Source organism: Tachypleus tridentatus, chromosome 9 (assembly GCF_004210375.1).
Source record: "Tachypleus tridentatus isolate NWPU-2018 chromosome 9, ASM421037v1, whole genome shotgun sequence".
In the NCBI taxonomy this organism is placed as follows: domain Eukaryota; kingdom Metazoa; phylum Arthropoda; class Merostomata; order Xiphosura; family Limulidae; genus Tachypleus; species Tachypleus tridentatus.
This window is the reverse complement of record NC_134833.1, coordinates 116607051-116624994: the sequence shown is the minus strand read 5'-3', so window position 1 is coordinate 116624994 and position 17944 is coordinate 116607051. Positions and strand designations below refer to the sequence as shown.

Genomic DNA, 17944 nt, shown 5'->3' with positions numbered 1-17944 from the left:
CAGCGATAAGTTTACAGATCTACAGTACTAAAAGGCGTGGTTCGATTACCCGTGGTGGACAGAGCGCAGATAACTTTTGTGTTGTTTTGCACAAAAAAAAGGACAAACAATAGGAAACCTTATTTGATATTACTGATAAATAATTATGCATAAATGTGTCGTAATGGACAGTTAACTAATTACATTTAAAATCATATATAACTGAAGATGGTAAATAGAAAAATTCATTTTAGAATCTACAAATAAAGCGGATTTCGACAGTTCCCAAATTCTATTTCGTGACTTAAAGATAACCGAACAGTACTGTGAGCGTACTCTAAGAAGGATAGCCAAATTACTCTTCCTATTTAATGAGACAAGAATAACCCCAAGAGTTGGTGGTAGGTGTTATTGACTACAAGCTGTCACTATGGCCTATCAGTTCAAAGATAGTGACAGATATGTGCAGATAATTCTTTAAAGGCGTTAATATTTGGGTGAGCATGACAAGCGTCCCACTGTTTCTTATTGTTCGGCGTGTTACTAGTATTATCTGGATGGGTCACACTTTCTAACCATTCGCACCACTGTACAGTAGTGTATTCTCTGTCAGTTAGTGAGTAGACCCTAAAATGACGTCACATAAAGAATGTTTAACGTTCTAATTTGTACTGTCGTGACGTCAGTAGAGTGTGTGCATGTCATGAATCACGAAAAGAATTACACGCTCTGTGAGCCATAATACAGTATGACATATGAAATAAGGGTGTTTGTTACTCTTAATTTTGCTTTAATTTACTCTTGAAACAAAACATTTTCGGGAACCCTGCGTAAGTACATTTAGCTGTAATTTATACCTTATACTCTGGCGTCCTCTGTAGACAGTCATCAGTAAACCGAAATAAGTGTTATATTGTTTATAACCATAGTAACTATAACCTCTCACATTTACCCTTCCTAAAGTTCTCTAGTTACTACTTTTTACAGTCGTTCATAATTTTTGGCGTTATCATTTTATTATATATGTTAATCTCGAATAAGTTTCCTGCTTCTTTTTTTTTTTTATTCTTTGACTAAGCAGCATATAGTGTTGTAATATCGCGCATTAGGAGCGCCGATATACTTAAACCGCTGTAAACGTTGTAATATGACACGATTAGAGTATCAGCATGCTATATGCATTGTAAAGTAACACGTTGAGAGTGTCAGTTTGGTGCAGGCTAACACACGTGTTCAAGTTATCAACTTGCTACTAACGTTTTGATTTGCTATAGTTTGTTTCAGGTGCAAATAGCTACCTACATCGACGTCTCCAGTTTTAAATGACGGTAGGACAGACAACTAAATAAACCTTTGCATTAATTACTTTTGTTTGACTCACCAATAAGATTTGAACGTCACTCCTATAACGCAACCATGGTCTCAAAATGAGCACATTTTTACGGAAACTGTCCGCGAACTGTAAACTCTCGGATTCATAGTTCTTGTATTCTAACTAATAAGCCAATAGACGTCATAATGTGTTACGATCAGTATTTACGAGCTATAGACCAACGTTATAATACGACACATATCACGTCTGAATGAATATACGAACAACATACATGAAACCCCTATTTGTAGCGTTACAAGCCATCAAACTTATCACTGAGTCTCCGGGGAAGAACGGTCAGCTTTCTCAAACTAACATATGTATGTATGTGTGTGTACGTATATATATACATATATCGCAAGTTTCACATTATTTGAAATAAATAAAAATGTTCTATTAGGTCTTTTTATTTCAACGTGCGTGGAAATTTAAAATATTGTTATTTGTGTATATATAGACCCTCTTTTTGCCAAATATTAACATTCTTTATGCGTGATCGTACGATTTTAGAAAAATGTGTCCAGCTAATTACGTTGGCTATTTAAACGTAGTATATTTAAAAATAACAATCAGAGGAAAGTGAGTCACGAACGTTTTTATAACTACATATCGACTCAAATGCATGAGTGAAATTCAGCTGTCAGATCAATGTGATAACTCTTCATGTGCTATTCTTGCATCAAAGAACACTCACACGTCGGTGACGTCACGATTCCTATTTTTACGAGTCTTATGGTGACGTCAGATTCCTGTTCTAAATAGCCTGCAGAGAAAAGCGACTTTTTTGTTCTATTTTACATGATCTGTTAGTCACGTGCGTTTTTGTTATTTGCGTATGGTGTACTGTATTGTATTTCTTGACTTGATCAATACTTCTGCGATACATATTTAATAATGATAACATCTCTGTGCTACAGTAAGGTGTTTTTCCTACATTAGAAGGGAGGGGGCGACAGAGAATCATTAGAAGAAATAAAAATGACGTCACACAATACCATCCAAATCAGAAGCCGATTTTGTGCATGCTCAGAACATCTGGCATTTATCAAATTCCTTTTAAACTTCTCACTAGATAGATAAAAGTGCCTTTTTCGAAGAATGCTGTACTTTATAATTACACGCAACAACATTCTTTGAAAACTACTCATACGCATGCCCAGATTTAAAACAATAAAAATCTCTTTGAGTTGCTGACGTTGGTTTTATACTTATTATACTAGATGGTTTATACCTTACCCTCAACTATTATCAACGACGTAAAAGTACTTGGATGAAAGAGGACCAATTACCAAGGAAACTTCAAAGAACAATTGAACAATACTATAACTTACACCAATAATACATTTTAATTTAATTTGATACTGTTCTTTCTTGAGATTCCATCACTCCCGTAATTATACTAGAGGACATTAAAGATGAAGACAAAATAAAACATCCAATCAGGCGAAATCAACGAAGTAGAGCCACCTACGTCACATTCAAGAAGAAGATCACATTCTCGTGAAGTAACCTTCCCGATAACATAGTTTAGAATTTACAGGAAATAACTTAAAGTAGTCTAACATGAATTAACGAACTAATCACATTTTTTTTTAATTCATTAGTTTCTCAGTTTCATTTCATTCTTGCCCTACGTTCTCCAACTTTCGACAAATAATGTTTCCTTTAAACATTTTTCAATCAAATGTCTGATACATGAGACCATTAACATTAAAATCTTCATGGTTTTTAAATAAATAAATGTGTTTGGATAAAATGTGAAAATAATAAGTTATTTGAAGTAGTGGAATTCAAAGATTTACCTTTTCTCTGTTTAATTTTAAAATCGGAAAATGTAAATATGATAGCACATTATATACACACACCTACGATTTTAAAAGTATATAATGACAAATCACATAACAGTGAATAATCCAGCATTCAACAGTGACAGTAAACGCTTTAAGACATTCCTTTGAGAGAAAATATATACAGTTTATTTATGACAATAAATATTATGAGGCACAACCACGATAGAAAATACCCTAAAGTTCAGTCAAATAAGTCATTACTTTGAGGTTCAACCATGACACAAATACCGTATTAATCAATCAAATCAGCTGACGCTGTAAAGTTCAACCGTGACAGTTGCGACAATAGAAATAAATCAAAACCCTATAAAGAGCACTCGAAAGTTGGACCTTTCTTCTTCAGTAACAGATTAGGACCATGAATACTTACTGGCTAGACCATGATAGTAAATACCCTACCAGTACTGTAAGGTTCAAACACGATAGTGAATATTCCGAGGTTCAATTATCATAGTAATACCATGAAACTCAATCATATCAATTCACAATGTAAAATTCAACCACGACTTCAAACACACCGAGATGCTAGCATAACAACAAATACTCAAACATGACAATAAATAAATACTACAAGATTTAACCATAGACAGTAAATATTCTGAAAGTCATCCAATGATCAATGCTAAAAGATTCAATCACGAATGAAATTCCATAAGGTTCACTGTATTGTACTTAAACTTTAGAGTATTTGCTTAGAAATGTTTCAATGTATCTGCAATATAATATACGTAAGTTATGTCTAAATGTTTGTCCGACGTTGTACAAGGGACATTAAACAGTGTCTAGTAAAGTTACTGTTTGGCCAGACTGTACTAAGTTATAATCTGATTGCCCTTATTCTTTGCATTCTCCAGGTTTATTTCAGTGATTACTTAATCCTATAGTAAAATAGTGACAGTTACAGAGATCAGAGCCAAAGTTTTAAGTAGTAGGATTATTTTTTTGTCTTTAATTAGACAGATTGATTTTTATGCAGTAAATACACCACCTGAACATCTTGCATATTTTACGTTGATGCTTTCCTTTCTAATGCACCAGAGCTAAAGTGTTACTCTCAGTTCTGCACAATTTCAAAATGTCAGTCCACATTAACACACCCTTTCCGCATTAAATTCAGCAAACGAGTAATTATCTGGTTTTATGAAATACTTCCTGTGTCGCTTGAGTAATAAGGAACACGTCTTCATAAGACTACAGCAGGGGAAAGTCGCTGAATTTTTTTATTGACTTTGAAAGATAAATATTTACAGTTTTACTAATTATAAGTAGAAGTGGCATGAGAGTGTTTATAAAGTAGTGTAACAGCATTAGGTGAAATATGATATAGCATTATCGTGTTGTTGTTTTTATAACTTACAATGCATTTCAAGAGTTTTAATACGAGTATGGAATATTAAGCAACTCCCACACCTCATACAGTGTGTGTGGTACTTCTGAACTTTCTTCATTTTCCACATGACTTGTGAGCTTATCAATTTCACTCCTAAATTTGTGAAAAATGGAGCAGTCTCCACTAGAAAGGTTAAAGTGTCGTTAGCCTACACAGATCTTATTTGAAAGTTTCAAATAACCTATTCTTCTTCGCAAAGTTCCTTAAGTTTGTTTTTTGTTAGTTTTTTTTAGTTCTCAATAGTAATTGAGCTCATAATGTAGTGGGATCACGTGTCAATGGTGGTGGTTGAGAGTGCTGAAGATGTATGAGAGCCTAGATTATCTAAATTAGTTTCTTTATTAATTAAAGGTTATTGTACATGATTAATCAGTAACTATCAAATGCTCGACGCATTTGGAAAACAACCTTAAACTTTACAACCATTCTTCAAATTACTAAAAACCTTGTCTCTACAGACTATTTTAATTCATCATGCAAGATTATTCAATTCTAACACCACAATTTATATTTAGTTTAGGGTGAGATATTCTAATTCAGCGACATCCACATTCTTCCACTGCCATATTTTCGTATTGACGTAGAACAACGTTGTTGTGGTCGTCAACGTAAAGAAGCGTCACGGGCTTCAATCTGATAGGTACGCAGCAAGCTGGTTCAACGTCAGGACTAAATGTATGGAGTAGGCTTCGAATAAGGGCGTGGTTGGTTCCGTTTAAATGTTCACTGATTGGAAAAGGGCATTGCCCCTCACATTGATTAGCTAAGAAACCTTTCGGGGAAATAACCCAGTTATCCCAGCCAATATTATGCATATCGACATAAAGAGGCTTTCTTGAGCAGTGCTTGGCTTCCAATTTCATGTTTTTCCTGGTTACAAAAGACTGTTTTCTTGCAGCTTTAAGAACTTGACGCTTATGGCGGAAGATGGCGCTGGATTCCGAACACAAGAGGGAGCTCTTATAACATAAAACAGCAAAAACTTCAATTTCTGACACATTGGCAAAACGCATTATAGTGGATGACGTGATTTCTTGTTGAAGAAATAGTTCAAAAGATACTGAATATTTCTGATCAAGGTTAAAACTATCCGCTTCCAGTAGTTGTGTGCAATCGACCGATATTTCACACATTGACTGCGATCCGTTGAGTTGTTTCCTCCCAAAAAAGGATTTCTCAGAATTGGCTCCACTATTTGAAACTTCGACCCTTTGAGATGTCCAGTAAAGATCAAGAGTGAGAGGTCGTTGACAATAAGCATCAGGAAAAATAACCCTAATTTCAGCTTTGTAAAATTTATCTTCCTGATTAGCAGGTGGAATAATGAAGTGAAATACAGCTTCCGTTTTCTCAGCACCTAAAGAATAAAAATTGAATACAATGAAAGGAAATTTGTACCAGCGTTTCTCAAACTAAAGCTTCGTTCTTAACCCTCACTATCGAGATTTAGCCAATTTTTCGAAAAATATGTTTTGTACACTTCCGTTATACGTGTCTTTTAGTGCTATTGACGGACTTTACCGTGTGGAATGATTACATTTCTCTTACATGGTGGGCTACTTCTTGGACGACCTATTAAAACATATTGTCTATGAAAGGTTTTCTAAGGTGATCACATTTAGAAACATTTCGAAGGAGGGCGCCACACACTTAATACAATTCGTGTGTGTAGTTTTAACTTGGATCTTCACTGAAATTGAACAAAGTGTTCAATTTTTTATTATAATCCTGTGTTATCTTCATGTTTTCTCATACTATTAAATAATGTAATTCAAATCAGACCGCCATGCTTCATATTTAAAGGTATGTTATTAAACATGTTGTTTCTACTAGTTGACACGTTTTAGTGTATTTATAAGGAGAACTGGATATTTTACAATAAAACAATTCTGAATATGTAAATGTGCAAGTCTCTTAACAGCTAGTGTTGATACAAAGTCGCAATGAAACGGGATATACAAGAACTACATTTTGACAATGTTTAGTATTTTGCAGGTAGTATGATGCTACCTAAAATTGTTGAGGTTTTGTAGCCGCTCTATTCGAAGTAATATACTCGTACACTAATATCATTAAGGTGTGTTCACATCAGGGATTTCAAATTCCAAGACGGGGATTACCTCTTATATTTAATGACACTGAAAAGCAAAGAAACAACTTGAGATAATATGGGCCATACAGACAAAAACCTGCAATGTCTCACCCCATACCCCTCCGCCCACGTCCTGGTAAGCTAAAATATGGCGTTTTATAACAGATGAGAATCCATAAATTCAAAGGTAAATAGTCAAAGATGTCCACATGTTCCAGGCACAACACACAACATAATTAAGAAGGATTTCCATCTGGAAAAGCGACACAAGTCACATATGCAAAAGGTGCTTCTACAATATATCATTCAACCGTTACATACTTCAAGCACAAGAAGAATCAATAGAACGTCCACGCTATTCCACACAATAACATTTCGGTGAAGTTGGCTGTGGGTTTTGTGTCATCATTCTTCTACACTAGGTAGATTGTAGAAAGCATCAGGGAGGAAAGGTTAGGTTTAGGACAGTCTTACAACATAGCATTTTGCAACAGAAACGACGTTGCATTGCTATCGTCAAGATTCACAGTCATCAAATAGAGTACGATGGGACATTGCAACTTGGAGTGTAACAACGTGGTGAGATTCCCAAATCATTTTATATAGCGAACTTAATATTTGTAGTTTTATGTTAAATGCATAAGATTACAAGTACTCAGTTTCACATTTCACGTAATATAAACTTATCACGCAAATTGTTAACTTTAGACATACTACTTTTTCTTCATGTCAATCTGTGGATTTCTATATAGATTATGATCTAAATGATATCGTATAGATCTTCTTTGCACAATTGTGTTTTCGATTTTATGTGTTTATATATAATGAGAGTTAGTTCAAAGACATAATTCTTTCCTTTCCAAATAACGAACAGTTGTTTCTTTGAGCTGGAACAATTCGTATTTCTAAGAATTCTCTGTCTGTGTTCTAAACCTCATTTGTCTGGTATCATAAACGTTGTAACAATCACTGTTTAAAAGCTATCTGGTTTCAGGTAATAGAAAGAGATTGAAGTGGAACTTCTCTTGAATGAGTTTCTTTTTTGTACTGAAACCTGAAGTTTAAGCAGACCAAGTAATGAAATAGAGTCTTTGTATTTCATTTTTAGACTACTACGTATCGAGTTATTGTCAACAGCTGTATCTGGATTCTCTCTGCTGAAACTGGTATAACATATGGGCGCTTTTTCATATTTATGTAACATATTAATTCCTATCTTGAGAACTTGTGCCCGAGAAAAGCCCGAAATTATCAAATTGACACATAATTAAAATCCGTTCACACGCACAAACAGACAAAATTGATCACAGCGAGAGGGTTACAATTTCAAGATTGTGAATCCGAGGGTTCGTGGTACACATCCCGTTGTTACAAAACTACATTCCGTACTTTGGGGGTAAGGTTGCGTTGTAGGCCTGACAGTCAAAATCCATTATTCGACCAAAGGAGTTTAACTCAAGAGTTGGTGGTAGGTGCTGTTGATTAGTTACCTACCTTTGTTTGACTAGGAATGAATATGTACAGATGGTTCTTGTAGCTTTACGAAGAAACAAACATGCTACCAGTATATAAATAGGATATAAAAGTGATTAACGCACGAGGGGGAGCCACTGTGTGGTCTGGCTGTATGGTACAAAATCGGAGGTATCACTGTATGAAGGACACTGTGGTGTTTCATTATATAGTACACGTTGTAGCACTACTACATAATATAAACGGTGGGGTTTCATTATATAGCGCATGTTTTGGAAGCCCCACCATATTATAGGAACAGTGTAGTTTCATTATATTGTATATGTTTTGGAAGCACCACAGTATTATAGATGGAGTTTCATTATATAGTACATGTTTTGGGGGTAGTACTATAGGAGAGCTGTATGAAATACTTTTTAAAGCACCATGTTGTATGATAAATACACAAATATTGTGTGTGGTGCGACAGAGGAAGACGAGGAGGTCTTGTGGTATAATTGAAGTTATAAATTCTGATCCACACGATCGGCACCCGGAAACCATGATTCATGGCCCACAACATTCTTTTTTATTTTTTACTACTCTTTTATGAAACAAATTATTTTCCATCATTAACTTCACAGGACAATAAGGTTGTGTAAGAGACAGAGATAGATAGTATGTGCAAGTGACACTCGGAACAGCCGGGAGGACCATGTAACAGATTAAAAAGAGGTCCGTAGTGCTGGTGGTAGTTACGTGACTTTCTGGTTGTTAAACTTTAACGGAACTAAGCTAGGAACCAGTGCTATAAAAGTTTCACTTTATTACAGAAGTAGTATGGGCCACTGTATGTTAAATGTTGTGTGAATATCATACAGTGTTGTTTATTAAACGACTGTTTAATAAACTATCTAGAGATTTAAATGTATAAGATACTAATTACGAGACACGATCTAGATTGATGTTGTTTTAGCGGAAAGCTTCCCATGTATTTCTGGTCTGTCCAGCACGCAGAATCGAATCTCGGATTTTAGTGTTATAATTCCATAGAATTAGCGCTAACCAGCCATGGGTGGACCATACTGTGTAACATATTCAATAAAAGCAAGAAATCAAATTTGTAAACACACGTTATTATGTATAGCCACATGTAAGATCGAACATTCTGTAGCCTTTCTTCCAATTGACTCTGGTCACATATACGTGGCCCGGCATGGCCAGGTGGGTTAAGGCGTTCGACTCGTAATCTGAGCGTAGCGGGTTCGAATCCCCGTCGCACCAAACATGTTCGCCCTTTCAGCAGTGGAGGCATTATAAAGTATGGTCAATCTCACTATTCGTTGGTAAAAGAGTAGCCCAAGAGTTGGCGGTGGGTGGTGACGAATAGCTGTCTTACGCTACTAAAGTAGGGACGGCTAGTGCAGATAGCCCTCGTGTAGCTTTGCGCGAAATTCAAAAACAAAACAAACTTAACTATCTGCTATTAAATTACACAATCCACAGTTATTAAAATGAAATCATAAGTGGTATAACTTTTAATGGAATATCATAAGACAATTAATTTTTCAGAATTGTTTACTGTTTTCTTATTTCGTACTCTTTATTTATAAATAAAGTCTTCAAAATACTATAGAGAACTAAGTTGTAAGTGAAGCAGAAATTTGCATTGGGTATTAATTAAAACCGTTTACCTACAAAGTATAGAATAAAAAAATCGATGGCCTTATTGCTAAAACTGTATTATCTTAATTTCCATTTTACTTCGAAAATCTTTATAGGAAATATTTCTTTACAATATTCCCTAAAATTATATATATATGCATATGATTTATGACCAAGTTGATTATCGTGATTCAAGAATTCTTCTACAGCCCCATCTATTGACAATGTAAATAACTGTTCGTGATCGTGTTTTATTCTGCTTGTGCTGAATCTAAACAGACTGTTAACATTTGCTGAATATATTTCAACGAAACTCTCCAAGAACCACCACTAGAAAATATGCAGATAGACAGCGACACAAGAGACTTACTCATTCCCCCTGGTTATTATTTTTTTTCCTGGTAATCTGTCTCCGTTACTAGACTTAACTCGTGAAGATGACATCTGTAAAATTAGCTGAGGTCTAGTTAACTCATCCAAGAACCCTAAATTGGGGTTTTAAATAATTATTTCGGGCAGTTACTGATTTTGTTGTTTAATAGTTCCAAGAACCTGCCAAATTTATAAACTGACATGCAGGCTAATAAACCAGAAAGAACCTTCCCTTGGGGCTGTAGATAATCATTTCGAACAATTCCTGTTTTGTCATGTAATAAATCCAAGAAATAATAAATATATTAGAATGAATATATCAAACAGTTTAGCTTATTTGTTTGTTTTTAAATTTCGTGCAAAGCTACACAAGGTTTGTCTGCGCTAGTCGTTCCTAATTTAACAATGATAGACTAGAGGGAAGGTAGCTAATCGACACCACCATAGTTGGATTGACTATCACATTTTAAAACCTCCACAGCTTATAGGGCAAGCATGTTCGGTGACTGGGATTCGAACCCACAATCCTCAGATTTCGAGTGCTTAACCACCAGGTTATATAATTCATATAATAACAGAGAAAAAAGATGGGTAGATCTGAAGCAGATTATGGGACATGAAGTTCTTATTGGCGTATTTAATTTTAATTGTTTATAATATTGATTACTATTTTTCAAAACAGTCAAATTTATATATTTTTTATGAACATTTTGATCAATAGCTGAAAAAATATAAATTTAGAAAAACGAAAAACTAAATGTTTTTTTATCATTTAAAAGCTTTATAGTGCTTTTGTGTATAGTGGTCTGTTTTGTCCACCCTTTACAGCCTAAACCTATTATTGTTGCACAACTAACATTAAGCTGTAAATCTTATATTAAATGTAGTAAAACCATATTGTTTTAATAGTGTATTATTATAAAGTGGGCGTGTGTGGGTATTGGAGTGGTGGCTAACTGTTGAATTTTAAAGGACTCAAAGATTGCTGCGTTGTAATTGTGCACCAGCCGAGCCTCTGGACCCCAAAAGTTTTAATATAATGTAGTTGATAAGATGACCTGTATGACTTGGGACAGAGAATCATCAAATGGACGTCTGGACACAAAAGTATTGAGGTTTAAATCACACGTATATTTCTCATGAGTGAGGACTGAGCTGGTTTGAAGCAGACCCATGAGTAAACTGTTTCTCCACCAATAAGCTTGCCACGTTTTTTGTAAGACTAAGCCAGTTAAAGCAGTTTCATGGGGAATCTGCTTTTCCAGTATGTATGTCCCAATTTGGGTGATAAATGATAAGTAATATACTTTAGAGTATTGCAACTGTAAAGGAAAATAATACTATAATATTTGAAATGTACAAAAGTAAATATATATATGTGACAATTTAAAACTATTTTTACTTTTCTAAGAAAGTACCTTAAATCAACTGAAACATAGGTGGCGTTTAAACTCACGTGTTAATATATAAATATCAAAAGAGGCTATAAAAGGTCCAATTATATTACCTATTCATATGTATCAATGTGAGAAATATTTCTTACATAATATAATCTCATTAAAATATTTTGCTTGGAACGAACAAAAGGTATTTATTGTGTGGATAATGAATGCAAATATTGACAGAGAAGGCTCTTTTTTATTGCTTTTACTTTTGCTATTTACATCAAACGTGTTTTTTAAGTACCAACATGGCAGATAAAAAAAATGGGTTCGTGGAAAAAAACGACAATTATTATTCACAAAATAAGCAATGTTTCAGGAAAATGTTGTATATTAGTAGAGTTTTTTAACGAAGTTTTAAGATTTTTTTGGATGTGTCTTCCTCAGTTATAATTTCAGACGACATTTCTCTCTTCTACTCCTCAGGCAGATGCATTAAATAAACAATTTAAACCGAATAACCTTTTATTTTTAAAACAAAATATCATTTACATGAGTAATAACTTATAGTTTCTTATACGAAGGGGCCCCGACATGACCAGCTGGTTAGAGTGCTTCACTCGCAATCCCCCTCCCACCAAACATGCTTACCCTTTCACCCGTGGAAGCGTGAAAATGTTACGGTCAATCCCACTGTTCGTTGCTAAAAGAGTAGCCCAAGAGTTGGCGGTTGGTGATGATGACTAGCTGCCTTCCCTCTAGTCTTACACTGGTAAATTATGGACGGCTAGCGCGGATATCCCTCGTGTAGCTTTGCCCGAATGTCAAGACAAATCGAACTTATTCGAAGGGTTTATAATGAAGATGTTGGCCTAAGTATATGGATTTTCTGGTGTATCCCCTAAATATAAAACAACAACAAAGGAAGATGAGGATCTTACCAGTAGCAGGTACGGTTCTAATAACTGTCTTGTTGCAATCAGACACCAACATATCCTCATACAGCTCGTACACAAAGTGAGGTATTGATATGTTCTTGCTCATCTGTTGATCCTGAGCACGTATAACTGTCATCTGCTCCTCAGAAATTAGATTTCCCCCTTGGACCGCTGGCAAGCTAAGAGAAGCGAATATTACGTTCAACACGAGGAGATCTAGTGTGAAGAAAGATATTCCTTGAGAGGAAAACACACAACTCGAAGTTGAAACAAGAAGCATGTCCATTGACAACATCTCCTCTGTCTCTCTCTCTCTCTCTACAAACTTAAGATGGACAATGCGTGGATTCGTTTCCATGTGCGGTATTATATATTGGATACAGGTTACGTGTTATATCCTCTAACTACTGGAATACTAACAGTAATGACGTCATGCATGTGAACTTTCAATGACTCCCAATTCCTGGTTTGGTCAGTGAGGATATTGGTAATACCGTTGTCAGAATCGACGGAAATCTTTTGACTCAAAAAGTTTCAGATCGCGTTTCCTTCTATTCAGACCCTAAAGTTGCCTTCAGCACATTTTGCTTCAACATTAACCTCTAGTCTTGTTTCATTTTTATGTTTTAAATTCTAAATGCCGAAAAAAAAACTTGGTTTCACTTTATTCATTTCAATCAAAGAAATATTCCAGGTATTTTGTTCGCGCATTATTAATGAAGCGTAAAGATCGCAAAAGAAAAAGATTGATCTGTATACGTCACCGAGATTCTCAAGATACGGTTAATACCTTAATTAATTTAAGTTTTGTATACAAGTTATCTTACGGCGTAGTATAATGTACACTATGCTACAAGAAAAACAGTTTTAATTTATTACATGCTATTATAGAAAATGTGGAAGGCATAAATGCGACGTTATCAATGCCTGTAAACGTGCTACTAAGTGTAAAAATGAAAGTAAAGTGTAAAACTTAAGTGAAAATGAAACATAGAAAAATATTTCTATATAAATGGTAACAGTTTTAGCTCAAACCATCATTATCATTATTTTATTTCTGTTTTATTTTTTCAGACCGTTTCATTCTAACCTTAATATGTTGTTATTAAGTAAATATTTCAAAAATGTAAATTAAGACTTCGATAAAAGTGCTGAATGTGGTGTATGCCGTATTTAAGTTTCATCTTGGTGGCTCAGCGGTAAGTCCGAGGTCTTATAACACTAAAAATAGGGTTTCAATACCCTCGACGAGCAGAGCACAAATAGTTCATTGTATAGCTTTGTGCTTATTAACAACAAACAAGCAAAGATACGTTTAATTATTCTTCACTATTCAGCCCACATGCTAAAACTAACTTCAATATGAAACTACTTGTTAGGCCAAGTAGCTATTTAAGCCTTCAACAACAGAAAGTTCAGGTTTTAACTTAATATCAACTTGCTAAATAACCACATGCTAAACCGTATGTGTGACAGTTTCTTTCACATCAACCGATGCAGTGTAGATATACACATTTATATATGTATTATATATGATGAACACAGTTTCAAACTTTTTACAGAGTAAAGATAAGTCTGAAGTTAACTACGTTTCTGAACTCTACACATTATTATGGAACCGCAGTGGCTGTTACGATGTTTCAAATTAATTTGTTATTAAAAGAAGTATTTTTATTTTTATATTTATGGCCAAGCTTCTGATTCTATCGGCCTGGCATGGCCAGGTGGTTAAGGCACCCGACTCGTAGTCTGAGGGTCGCGGGTTCGAATACCTATCACACCAGCCATGCTTGCCCTTTCAGCCGTGGGGACGTTATAATGTAACGGTCAATCCCACTATTCATTGGTAAAAGAGTAGCCCAAGAGTTGGCGATGACTAGCTGCCTTCTCTGTAGTCTTACACTGCTAGATTAAGGACGGCTAGCGCAGATAGTCCTCGTGTAACTTTGCGCGAAATTCAAACCAAACCTGATTCTATCTGCAGCCGTCAGTCTTTTGCACCTGACCCTCCTGGCTGCCTAAAATCCAACATACCAAAATACCCACAAAGAAGAAGCGAAGCCGTCCCTAATTTTGAGCTTTTGATCAAATGAAACCCGCCAGTCAATAGCACTTTCTCACCCATCATTCATATTAAGAGGTTGATTGTCACTTTATAATAAATTTACGTCTTAAAGCATGAAAAATATTTGAAGTTATCGTCCGGAATAGAAACAGACTCGCCACTTCTAAAACCCGAAGTTCTACTACAGGGCTAACCCACGCTCTTTAAAGCAAACACAAAATAATAAGATAATTCTATTAATCACAGAGATTTTGTTGTTGTTGTTAACGGATGTCAATACTGAGAAGACAGAATAAGTTCTTCTGTCACTTGAAAATATGTGCGGCCATGACTAGTCACTAAATGATTATGTTGGTTTGGAATTAAGCACAAAACTTCACAATGGACTATTTATGCTCCGCCCATCCCGAGAATCTAAACCCGGTTTCTAGCGTTGTAAGTCAGCTTGGAAGTGTCACTGAAATATTATTATGGTGTCCTTAATGTAAGTTTAATTCACTTGTGATTAGATTACCAAATTTTAAGTAATAATGACAAGGGATAAAAATTAGATAAAAATAGATTTAAAAAGTGTAGTTCATTGATGTTTCTTCATTTGTTATTTCGGCTCCAAAGTTAAGACAATAGGCTCTTTACATTATAAAGCCGGTTTTGATTTGCTCTATTGGTTTCATACACCAAAACTTAGAATTACTCCCATGAACTTTGGATCAAAGTATCAAACGATCCAAACCTAGTTTCTGACGTTCTAAATACGCAGATATACCGCTGTGCCACTGTGGGGGGCTTTGCCAATAAGAAAATAACTTTTTCTACATATCATTTAACCCGTGACTTCCGAACGGCGCTGATACCACGTTACAAAACTACTTGTCTGCACTACCGTTTCTGTATGATTTTCAGTTCAAAGAGAAATCGCATGGAAGCTCAAGTCCATTAACTTTATAACAATAATCATAAAATAAAACATACTTCATAACTAATCAGCTACGTTTTCACGTTGCTTTACTGCTATCGTAGAGTAAAACTGAAGTAAAAATATAAGTGCAGTGCCAAATTTGTACCAACAGCACGTGGGTTAAAACTATGTAAACAAAAGTAGTAAGATTGACTACAGTCTCTATAGCTCAATTGAAAAAGTCCTCAGAAATTTCAATAAGAACTTTTAACAGTAAGATAAAACAATATGGTAACTAATAACATCTCTGTTATGTCGTAATGGAATACTTTACGGGAACATGTACATTCAGTATTTCCTTTTGTTGCTGTTTTTTATGAGTTTTTTTATGTATCATCAAAACAAATCACCCCTTTTAAACGTTACGATGCGTTATGTAGATTTTGTTTAGAAAACATTATTTCTTATAAACTACGATATCAGGTTTAGAACAAAGTATCTCTTTAAAACATTACAATACAAAATTTAGTAAACAGTTAATACAAATTACCCATTGCAAGCCTTACGATGTGCAAGTTGTGTTCAGTATGAACAAACTATCTTTGCAAAGTTTATAACACCAAATATGGAATTTAGTTCAAACAAATTTTTCCTTGCAAACGATGATACCAGTCAAGAGATATGGTTAAAACAAATTACTCCTTTCACATGTAACACTCTCACATATTGAATTTAATTTTAAAAATTATCACTTGAAACATTACGATCTCACCTATCACGTTTAGTTGGAACAAACTATCCCTTTCAAACATTACGATCTCACCTATCACGTTCAGTTAGAACAAACTATCACTTTCAAACATTACGATCTTACCTATCACGTTCAGGTAGAACAAACTCTCCCATTCAAACATTACGATCTCACCTATCACGTTCAGTTAGAACAAACTATCCCATTCAAACATTACGATCTCACCTATAACGTTCAGTTAGAACAAACTATCCCATTCAAACATTACGATCTCACCTATCACGTTCAGTTAGAACAAACTATCCCATTCAAACATTACGATCTCACCTATAACGTTCAGTTAGAACAAACTATCCCATTCAAACATTACGATCTCACCTATAACGTTCAGTTAGAACAAACTATCCCATTCAAACATTACGATCTCATCTATCACGTTCAGTTAGAACAAACTATCTCTTCCAAGCGCTACGATATCAGATTCGGAGATTGTAATTGTAAGAGTTTTATATTTAACATTTTAATTTGGTTTGGTAAGCAGATCCTATGAACATTCTTTATACTCTTAACTAGAACCACCATTATCTAAAGGAGGTATACAAACTGTTATCGAATGTTTAAAAGTCGCTTGATCCCTGGAAACTATTTAATTTTTGTAGAGTAAAGCTGCAAAAATATGTGACGTAGTATTGGATTGTACTGTAGTTTTACAATAGAAATAAAACACTGCGCTTTATTATTGGGTCATGTTTTTATTCTTCGATGGTGGAAGTAATTCTTCCTCGCCTCCACCAATTTTTTACCTTGGTATTTACTTCCATAAGGTAAATGTAAGTCAACATTGGCCGAGACACGGATATAAACATATGACGAAAGTAATAATATTTTGTTATTATTTCTGTTATCACAACCAGCAAACAGTAGTGTTGAAATTGTTTATACTTTCTTACTATTTTGTTCCAGATGACAGATTGTCTCTTACACACGTTTTGTAGTTTTATTTAGTTTTGCTACCGGCATAAATTGCATCAATTTATCACTAAACTTCCTATTAATTTACGTCGCTTGTTCACCAAACGGTTTGTTTGTTTGTTTTTTGGAATTTCGCACAAAGCTAGTCGAGGGCTATCTGTGCTAGCCGTCCCTAATTTTGCAGTGTAAGACTAGAGGGAAGGCAGCTAGTCATCACCACCCACCGCCAACTCTTGGGCTACTCTTTTACCAACGAATAGTGGGATTGACCGTCACATTATAACGCCCCCACGGCTGGGAGGGCGAGCATGTTTGGCGCGACGCGGGCGCAAACCCGCGACCCTCGGATTACGAGTCGCACGCCTTACGCGCTAGGCCATGCCGGGCCTCACCAAACGGCGAATATTTTAAATGTGTTTCGTATATCTTATAGTATCATACGTAAGCATACTATAACAGGCTTCAAACTTTTGTGTTACGAATTAATTGCAAAGGCCCTAGAAATCACACTAGAGAAAAACATCCATCCATATACACATTGATGGCCAAGACACCATGTTAAACAAATACATTCGTACATGTTCTGGGTATGTAAGGGATACACGTGTTGAGTCAAGCCTATAACAGGTTATGTAGTCGGGTGTTTCTCTTCTCACATCGAAGTGCAACCTTGTGGCTCATAAAAACTGTGGTCTGTAACATTCCAATCGAATGCGAGAAGCCAATCAGGACAGCAGTCACGTACACAAGAACATTTTCAATGAGG

At 35.2% G+C, this 17944-nt stretch overlaps 1 protein-coding gene across 1 annotated transcript; it reads right to left on the bottom strand.

The window, feature by feature from the left end:
- Window positions 1-4967: 4967 nt before the first annotated feature.
- LOC143227461 (uncharacterized) lies at window positions 4968-12850 on the bottom strand. The gene is made up of 2 exons (XM_076458906.1): window positions 12496-12850; window positions 4968-5948 (listed from the first exon to the last, which is right to left on the bottom strand). The coding sequence occupies exons 1-2, from the start codon at window positions 12848-12850 to the stop codon at window positions 5128-5130; spliced, it is 1176 nt and encodes a 391-aa protein (XP_076315021.1). The 3' UTR covers window positions 4968-5127.
- Between the last annotated feature and the right edge of the window lie 5094 nt (window positions 12851-17944).

Excerpts from the sequence above, each read along its gene's own strand:
- LOC143227461 (XM_076458906.1), bottom strand. The coding sequence starts at position 12,850 with ATGGAAACGAATCCACGCATTGTCCATCTTAAGTTTGTAGAGAGAGAG. Across the intron at positions 5,949-12,495 it reads TAGAACCGTACCTGCTACTG|GTGCTGAGAAAACGGAAGCT; the intron begins GTAAGATCCTCA and ends TTTATTCTTTAG.